Source organism: Drosophila bipectinata, unplaced genomic scaffold (assembly GCF_030179905.1).
Source record: "Drosophila bipectinata strain 14024-0381.07 unplaced genomic scaffold, DbipHiC1v2 scaffold_275, whole genome shotgun sequence".
Classification (NCBI taxonomy): domain Eukaryota; kingdom Metazoa; phylum Arthropoda; class Insecta; order Diptera; family Drosophilidae; genus Drosophila; species Drosophila bipectinata.
Window position 1 is genome coordinate 3,032 of NW_027222926.1, and position 9,996 is coordinate 13,027.

The following is a 9,996-nucleotide window of genomic DNA, read 5'->3' on the forward strand; positions in this document are numbered from 1 at the left end:
TGCATCTGCAGTTGCTGCTGATGCTTTCGCTGTTGATGCTTCTGCTGCTGCTGCTGCAACGGCAAACAATTACTCAAACATTGTTGCAGCTGCTGCTGATATTGTGGATGTTGTTGCTGTTGCTGCCGCTGCTGCTCGTTGTGCGTGTTAAATGGAAACTACTCTGGCTGCTAGTGATAATCACTCGACGCCCTCTGCTCCTGTCGATTTCTACTTAGTTTAAGCTGCTTCGTGTTTGGCTTTTATCTTCATTTTAGCTCTTTGTCAGCAGCTTAATCAGAAAGGTTTTCAGAGCTTTGATTTAATTGAATGTTGCTTTAGCAACCTGAAAATTAGAAAATTTAAACTTTTCGAAAATGCAACAATGCATAGCAAAGGGCTCTTAATTTGTATAAGCTCATTTTAATTTTTGTTTTTTTTTTAATTGAAGTAACTGGCCTCTGTAAACATGATGCAGCTGCAAAAGCATGCAATCCCTTATTTCTAGCCCCCTCATTTTGATATTCAGCAGATAATTCCTACTATCGCACTCTTTTTTTTCAGAAAAACTTATACGACTTTGATACGACTTTATACGGATCTTTTTTACCTTTAACGGATCGCTAAACTATGGACAAAAGAATCTTCGACGATTACTTGAACTCGGTGGGATCTGACGAGAGCATCCAATCCTTGATCGAGCCCTCCACTGAAGGTATGCTGACAGGGAAGTCTTGCAAGGCCAAGAAAAAGCCTACATGTGCCCGGAAACAGAAGAAGTGCTCGAAGCCTAAGAAGACGTGCAAGTCAAAACCTAAGAAAACCTGCAAGCCCGGTCCTATTATGAATAATGGATACCTTAACTTCGTGCGTGCCTACCGGGAAAAACACAGTTCCATGAAGCCACAGGAACTGATTAGAAGGGCGGCCAGAGCCTGGTGCCGTTTATCCGAGGAAAAAAAAAATATATACCGGCGCATGGTGAGTTTTTTGCATTATGTTATTTACTATCCTGTAACTAATCTTCTGAAATCCCGCAGGCTTGCAAAGTTAGAACTAGTGAAAGACATAAAAGACGCAAAGTGTGCAATCCTGAAAAATGCGAGAAATCTTAGGTGGCTCATCTAAGTCTTCTTCAATCAATCCCCGTCTTCTGGCCCCTGCTAATTTTGATGTGCTATTGGTGGCTCATCTAAGTCGTCTTCAATCAATCCCTGTCTTCTGCCCTCGGCTAATTTTGATCTGAAAAATTAAGGTTTAGGTTTCCAAAACAGTCTATATTATTAATAAAGCATAAATTATTTTTTCGGCCTAATAAAGTTTTTATAATGGGAGGAAAGGGGATCAACCAAAACATACGCAAGAGCATGCTTTATGATGCTATTAATCGGACAGAGATAATTTCAGTTCCTATTGTATTTAAGAAAGAACTGCTAATAAGCGCCTGCTAGTCTTAGTTTTAGATTTCCGTTTCTATTCTATTTTTAAAATGGACGGTCGTGTTATTATAGCTATGCTTTACGTTCTGATTACTTGCAGTCCGACTTCTGCATGAATTATATGTGAGTTGATTTATTTTGAAGAGTTTTTGAAAAATTAAAATCAATTCTTCTATAAAGGGACCAATAAGTGGCCTAAAACAGATGACTTCATGGACCATGTGTTTGAGAAAAATGTGTTCATCCCAAGGGTTATGATCTGAAAATTAAAGCGTAGGTTTCCAAACAGTCCGTAATATCAATAAAGCAAAAATTCACTTTCGGTCAATTTAAGTTTTGATAATGGGAGAAAAGGGTACAAAAAAATATTCGCAAGAGCATGCTCGATGTTTCTCTTATTCGGACAGAGATTATTTAATTATTATAATAGTACTTCTCATACCGCCGCGATAGCAAGCCAATAAGTCTTTATTATTCTGCTAAAATGAAAGGTAGTGTTATTGTAGCTTTGCTGTTCGTTTTGAGTGCTTCGAGTCTAAAGGTGGGAGATGGCGATAGAAATAGTGGATTTTTAAAGGAATGAAAGTTCGTTTATTCACAAAACTCTATGTCAAAAAGCCATCAGGCATTCCTTAAATTGGACAAGGAGTTCGACAAATGCTGCCAATCCAGAAAGACATCCAACAAGTTCGACGACTGTGCTTCTTGTTTAATTAAATGTAAAAAGTCTGACAATTCAAATATGAGAAGTCTTCCCCCTGTGGATCATACTAACAATCCCGTACCCCGTTAAATTTATATCAACATTAAACATCAAAGATCCAGTCACTAATAATCCAAGTTACTACAAAATCAACAATTTTAATTTAACTTAGATTTTGTTATTCTTTTAATAAATTTTTATTATTGGAGAGAAATGGTAATTTTTTTCAAAAATTCCGATGGCAATATATTTAGAAGATCGTATTTGATGTATAGCATATATGTGGTGTCTAATCGGACATATGTACACAGATTATTAAAGCTCTTATTGAGTTTTAAGAGCAGACTTCTGATAATATAATATTACCGTCACTTAAAAATATCAGTTTTGAGTAGGGAACTGCTTCAAAATTATGAGGAAATATAAATTATGGATAAGTTGATTTTAAAAATAGGGGCCAATAACGCGTGAACAGGTCGGACAAGTGGCACTCGGTGTTTGGTGTACATTTTGGTGTACGCTGCGCGTAGCACGTGTATCTGTTTATTCAGCTGTACAAGCCCATGGACTAAATTCAATTTATTATTCCACTATATGAGCTTTCGCACTTAACTTGCATGAATATATAATGAGGTCTCCGCTATGGAAATGGAACGGGTAACTGCTAACGCTGAACGCTAAATGGGAAAGGTAATGCGGAGGAAGTAAGGGGTGAACGGGGCAGACTGGGGCTGATTGGGGCGGAAAGGTATCGCAAGATTGCGTGTTCGAAACTTGCCAACAACCATCTGACCCGGCGCCTGTTGTGAAACGGCTAAATTGAATTATTAATAACACGCAACGCTCGCACTGAAGTGGATGCTATATCTGCAAATGTGTATAATACATATTGTGGTTTTGCGGAGACATCCTTGGGACAGTTGGCAAGGAAGAAAGTATAGCCAAAGGGCAACGAAAGGACTAATCGCAGCACTTACGACCATAATTTGTCAATTTTTGAAACAATTCACCAAGCTGGCATAATTGTCTCGTGGCCTCCTCTTTCCACTTTCCTGTCGTTAGCTTTTGGCACCCATTAAAGACCATTTTTCTTACTCAAAGGGACATGGCCGCCATGAAAAAGGAAAGTGAACCCAGTGACAGTGACGAACTGAGAAAAAAAACGCATTTAAATACCGTAGTGTGCATAAATTACTCAGGAGCTGAAATTTTCCCACATAAATGTGTAAATGAGTCCCCGTTTTTTGACTTTTTTTCGGCCTTGCCGGGAATGAAATTGAAACGGAAAAGCGGACATCAAGTTGGGGTAGGTGGAAACTCAATTGGGGAACTTGTTGCACTGGCTTGTTGAAACAAGGTCTGCAAAAATAATCAGTACACTTTAATAAGTAAGACTCAATATTATCAAAAAAGCAATAAATAAAAACTAACCGAAAAATCTAATAAAAATGAATTGAGCTTTCAATAAATGTAGTCCCCCAATCAAATTTAATCGAAATTGACTAAATGGACGGCCAAATAAAAATTCACTTAGCTAACAAGAAAGAAAATCAAACAGATATTGCCACCCTTAATTTTGGGGCTTTTTTGTTTTTTTTTTTTTTGTGCAAAAAAAGGAGAAAATGTAAGAAAATTACCGCCCCTTTGTGCATTTGGACCGAAGATAACTGCCGACCAAATGACATACATTAGGACCAAGGTACACTTACATGGAGGCTGGGACGGCTTATGGATGTGCGCAAAATCAATTCAAGCTCGATTTCCTTTGATGAAATGGTAAGTGTATGGACCAGAGTATGTCGGCCATCTCCACGCCGTACGTGACAGTTGTGCCAAAATAAAAAAATAATAAAATAAAAATTACTGCACATATGTATGTAGGTACATACATACATATATGGCATAAAAAAAGAGGTATGGTAGGTGCAGTTCGAAAAAAGTGTTGAGTTTCCCCTGTGAATCGTAGAATATTGACCTGAAAATCGATCAATTAATAATGCAAATCCTTTATGGTCAGTTACCAGGAACAGTCGCCGTTAATTAAAGCACTTGTCCGTACCATCCTGAAATCGCCTTAACGTCGCCCTTCACCGTATCTGCCGGGTGCTATGATTAATGTTTAATTAAGTTTGCAACATTCACAAAAATGAAAAAAAAAAAATCATCACAGAATCGGCAGCCACGGCAAAGGATTACATCATATTTAATCAAAGTCATTATTTATAATGATATCGCTCGCATGAGGCATTATAGTCAGTGCCTCGAAAATATGCCTGCCACAAGTTATCAAAAGCTCCAAGTAAGAGCTCCATTTTATATAAGCTTCATAAAGTGAATTTTATGAGAGTCCCTAAAGGGATTCCGCAAATTGATGTTGGCTGCATTTCGAATAAGTTTGGCACTTTGCAGAGTAATCTCTTAAGCGTGTACTTATTTGTTTTTAAAAACTAAAATTTCAAAGCTATTATCAGATTCATCAAATTTAAATACCCATTTGATGTAAAACATTTCCACAATTTTGATGCAAATGCTTCGGATGTCATTAAAATATTTTGATCCAATGGCAGCCGATACAGATCACGGCTGTTCATAAATTTCGAATTACTCGCAGTGTAACAATGTTTATTGTAATTAATTAACAATGTTTATTGTTTGCACAATATGCAAGAGTTGCATTGCAGTGGCCATTATGTTTTCGTTGTTTTCGTAACTCTTATTATTTCTGCTACAGCATGTACTATAGTAGTTCAGATGCTTGTGGCCGCTCTGCCTGACTGACACTCAATTTTCAGTTGAACTTCAACTGTTGGAATATTTTACAACACATATTTGCAGCGCACATTATGAATTTAAATTAAATTATTTTGTTTTGCCTGCACTGTTTTGAATGCTTCGATTCGGACAGCCATCAAGGAACGTTCTTGGTTCAATGCATAATCTGTTAATTGGTAATTGTAAACCATTAGTTAACTAACATACAGAGCTGAGAAACCTGGGGCAAGATTCCCTTAAATACAAGTACAATGACTGAGGTGGCTTAAAACCTAAGTTATTGTTAGCTTTTGATGAATGGAAATCCAAAACACGGCCGATTAAATTGAGGATAATGGTCGATGAAAATGTATAAAGATATTTGGTTTCAGATTGGAGTAATTGAGATATGGGTTTTGATTCTTTAACGATAGATTATAAAACTACTTGCTTAGAAATCAATCCAATAATCTTTTTATTGTCAGTCAAATACTGTTTTGGATATCTTTAATCAAAATTGCAAACATCTATTTTGGGCAATCGAGAAATTATGGCAGATATACACGAGCTGATTGTGACGTGCATAATTTTTTTGTACCAGGTGTATTTGCTTTTTGTAAGTATTTTTACGTAATATATGAGACTTGAAAGTTTGTTAAATAATTAAATTTCCTCAGCGATCCATTCACCCTCTCAAAAAGGATGCCATGCTGCTTATTTTTCACAATATTATGCTGTACTATGTGATCAATATGTTTAAACATCTGGCTCAAGGTGGGTTCCTTTTAAAGATTTTGTAAGATATTTATTTATTTAGTTTTATTTTCAGATACTATTAACTCTCCTGGTCCTGTAAACACGTTCTACTATTTACCTCTGGTGTATGAGGAGCCTGCTGGTTCGGAATCAAATCACAGTTGGCATGAAATTCTCAGGTCTTCCAGCTGGCTCTTTTTCGAAAAAGGAATCCCTTTTCACTGAAATCCCAAATATGGTATATGGAGTCTTATAAAGATCTCGCATAATGGTGGTACTTTTAATAGAAGTTTGAACTCAAGGAAATTATTTAAAAATAAATTTTTTACTAAGAAAAATAATAAAAATATTATATAATAAGATAAGTTCTATTAGAAAAAAGTAGTAATAAAAAACTAGATTAAAGAAAATGCGGTTCTTTTACTCTTAAAGTTAAGAAAAAAAATTAAAATTTAGAAAGAAACCTTAGAGATCTCTCTTCCAAGACCTTCTTCTAATCTGTTCTAGAGAGCCCTGAAAGTTTCCTAGATTTTCCCTAGCCAGAATCTCTCTTCCAAGACCTTCTTCAAATTCCTTTTTGAGACCCCTGGAAGTTTCCTTAATTTTCCCTCTTAGCCAGAATTTCTCTTCCCTGGAAGTTTTCTTGATTTCCCCCGCCCGGAAAGGCCCACAACCTGCTCTTGAAATACTTACACCATTGGAGTGGATTTCCTTGGCTGATCATTGGAGGATCCTTATTCGCAGCTTGTTGTTTTTTTTTTGTTGTATTTTTTTTATAAACCCGCTTTGGACTGTATTCGAAATTTGCGCATTTTACTGGATTTTTTGAGAAGCTTTTTCCAACTTTAGTTGCTTATTTTTTCGAAAACCTCCAAAAAAGGTAGCGACGCGCCCGTTTAAAGTTCTGCTCCGACTTTCTACCGCCCGAACCGGACCGATCTCGAACCGATACCGAGTCCAAAATATATAACCGATTTAGATCTCTAGAAGGGTGTGGTGATGAGAGGGTACCTCCTTGTTGTGATGATTTTGGTTTTTTTTATTTGAATTTTTGTTGCTTTTTGTTGCGAATTAAATTCGACAGAAAAAAAGGCATCACAAAAAATTGAATTGAAATACAATAAAAAAATTACAAATTTTTTTTTACTTTATTGGCTCGATTTCCATTTGCATTTGCGATTGCCTTTTGTTTTTGTTTCTTTTTTTTATTGTATTTGATTTGTATTTTAATCTTGTTGTGGTTGCTGTTGTTGTTGCTGTTGTTATTGCGGTGTTGGTGTAATTAATGCATTTTCACACAAACTCACATAACTCGCGGCGCACAGATACACCAACGCTCTCACACACACACGCGCACTCAGAGATAGATGGGGAGACGGGAGGGGCCACTCTTGCCGTATTTATATTTATTTTTTTTTGTTTAGATAACAATTTTTATTTATTTTTTGCTTGTGTGTGTTTTGGCGGCGTTTTTATTTAATTGCCCGCCGCTACTGTTTTACTTTTTGTTTTCTTTTTTTTTTTTTGTTTTTTGCTCGCCTGGACGCGCGCGCTGTCCGTTGCGACTTCACTCCGTTTGGCTTTTTTTCAGTGTGACCGTAGTGCCTAGGAAAAAATTGGCCACCATTTGCCGCTGCTGCCTTAAGAGTTGCCACCCATGCACTATTTGACATGGTCTGTAAAGTGCTTTACGGTCACACTAGGTCTAACCGGTTTGCTTAACTAACCGGTTAACTCGATTCGGAGAGGGAAAATTTAAAAAATTAGAATTAAGCAAAGACATATATTTTTTTTTTGTAATAGCAGGATAACGTTTATTTAAAACTGTCCTTTAGGGACAACCATTAAATGTTATCACATAAACTTCACTTATAGATAATTTTAAATATTAATATGGTAGAAATAAATTAGAGTAGTAAGGGGAGGTCCAGCGGGTGTGGCCTTTTTAGTCTTCTGGGCTGGGGTTCGGGTGATTATGAAGCCTCTGCATGTAACGTGCGCTGCTTCTTTGGATCTCGTCCTTGACCCTAGGAAAATTGAGAACCTCGTGGATGGTGCGATTGTCATGATAGACGTGGGCTCCAGTGGCGATTCGAAGGGCTCTATTTTCGAAAGCCCCAGAGCTGTATTCCGTACGTCCAGATTGGGCGTATTATGGCCTTGTAAACGAGGAGTTTAGTGGAAGTTCTCAGCTTCGATCTCCTACCCATGAGCCAGTAGAAGGATCGAAGTCTTTGTTCAGCCGGTTTCCTCTTCTTAATCAGATGGGGCCTCCAGGTGAGCCTCCTGTCTAGGGTGAATCCCTAATCCAAAAGACATATATTTTGAGACAAGATAGAAAAATAAAATAAATTTATTAATTTCTTAGTCATAGGTTTTGTTAGCCTTTCTACAATCTTTGATAATTAATTAAAAAATTAAAACAAAAAAATAAAAAAAAAAATTAACAATTTTATAATTAATTATTATAATTAAAATTACAAGGATTTAAGAAGAAATAATTATAAATAGAAGTGGGAGTCTTTTACGTGGATGATTTGACCACAGTCTTTTGTTATAATTTTTAATAAAATATAAAATTAAAAAATTAATGAATAAAAATGAAAAAAACGAATTGAAAACTAAAAAAAAAATAAGGTGATGAAGGGCAAGATGAACAAGATGAGGTCCCAAAGAAGATCCCGAAGATAAAAAATAAAATATTATAAAATATATAAGAAAATAAATAAAAAGAAAATAAAATAAAAAAAGGAATAAAAAAATCAAGATAAAAGTGAAACCGATTGGAAAAAACATTGTTCATTGTTTATAATTTAATTTAAAATAAGAAAATAAATGAATATCAGAGAAGTCGGGCAGCAAAAAGTTTTTTTTTTTTTTTTTTATATAAAAATATTATTGGGAAAAAATTGTTAAAAATAGTTATATATGAAATATAGTTTAATTTAAAATAAGAAAATAAATAAATATCAGAGAAGTCGAGAAGTGTTTATAATAACACCACATTATTATTATATAAAATTAATTGTTGAAAGATTAATTTGGATTTAATTGATGACCCTCTTGAGTGCTTTCGCCACCCTGGAGTACAACGGCTATGGGCCAATTGAAGAGAGTGAACCGGTAATTGTTTTATTTAGTTAAATAAATGGTAAAAAAAATAAAAAATATATATAAAAAAAATGGACAAAATATATCCTCGGCAAGGATATAAAATTAACAAAGGATAAATAAGAGCAGGGGGTGTCTTAAACGTCGGAGATTGGAAAAGTCCAAAGTCTTTTATTATTTTTAATAAAATGTAAAATTAAAAAATCAACGAATTAAAATGGAAAAAAACGAATTGAAAACTAAACAAAAAATAAGATGATGATGGGCAAGCTGGACAAAATGAAGAACAAAATGAGGCGACGAAGGTCCCGAAGATGAAAAATAAAAAAATTATAAAATATATAATAAAATAAATAAAAAGAAAATAAAATAAAAAAAGATAAATAAATAATTAATGGCCATATTAAGTGCGTTTGGAACCCTTGAATTTAACGGCTATTTTATTTCGTTAGATATATGGTTAAAAGAGAAGGAGGTGTCTCAAACGTTGGAGATTGGAATAGACCACAGTGTTTTATTATTTTTGATAAAATGTAAAATTAAAAAATCAACGAATTAAAATGGAAAAAACGAATTTAAAAATAAAAAAAAGAAGATGATGTTGGGCAAGCTCGACAAAATGAAGAACAAAATGAGGAGACCAAGGTCCCGAAGATGTAAAATAAAAAAATTATAAAATATGTAATAAAATAAATAAAAAGCAAAAAAAGGATAAATAAGAGAAGGGGGTGTTTTAAACGTTGGAGATTGGAAAAGACCACAGTCATTTATCATTTTTAATAAAATGTAAAATAAAAAATGGCATAAAATAAAAATAAATATATGTATAAGATCCATATCATCGTCGAGATCATCGTCTCCAGATCACCCATATGGTTGAAAAATAAAAAAAATTAAATATAGACGAAAATAAATGAAAATCAGAATGCCGTTGATTCGACAATGAAATGTTCATCGTTAATTGTTTAATTTAAAATGAGAAAATAAATAAATATCAGAGAAGTCGAAAAGAAAAAAATAAAAATAAAAAGAATACAAAAAATAAAATAGTTGTGGCTCCTTGAGCGGCTGAGCTCCGACTGATTGAAAAGAAATGCTTGTGCCCCTTATATACCCCACATTTTGGCCAGAAAATCGAATGCAAAGCCTTCTTGGTTTGAAATAAACTTGAAAACGATTAAAAATTGGGCGCGAAAGGCGATAACAATAACCGATAACAACGGAAAACCAACCTACTATGTCTAAAAGCAGGTTGGC

The 9,996-nt window shown here is 34.7% G+C and overlaps 2 protein-coding genes across 2 annotated transcripts; both read left to right on the forward strand.

Annotated features, from left to right (window-relative positions):
• Positions 1-594: 594 nt before the first annotated feature.
• Positions 595-1,298, forward strand: LOC138927481 (protamine-like). Its single transcript, XM_070282763.1, has 2 exons — positions 595-960; positions 1,020-1,298. Exons 1-2 carry the CDS (start codon positions 610-612, stop codon positions 1,092-1,094), a joined length of 426 nt encoding a protein of 141 aa, XP_070138864.1. The 5' UTR covers positions 595-609; the 3' UTR covers positions 1,095-1,298.
• Positions 1,299-5,322: 4,024 nt separating this feature from the next.
• On the forward strand, positions 5,323-5,953 carry LOC108125307 (uncharacterized). Its single transcript, XM_070282764.1, has 3 exons — positions 5,323-5,488; positions 5,550-5,646; positions 5,702-5,953. The coding sequence occupies exons 1-3, from the start codon at positions 5,423-5,425 to the stop codon at positions 5,851-5,853; spliced, it is 315 nt and encodes a 104-aa protein (XP_070138865.1). The 5' UTR covers positions 5,323-5,422; the 3' UTR covers positions 5,854-5,953.
• Positions 5,954-9,996: the final 4,043 nt, after the last annotated feature.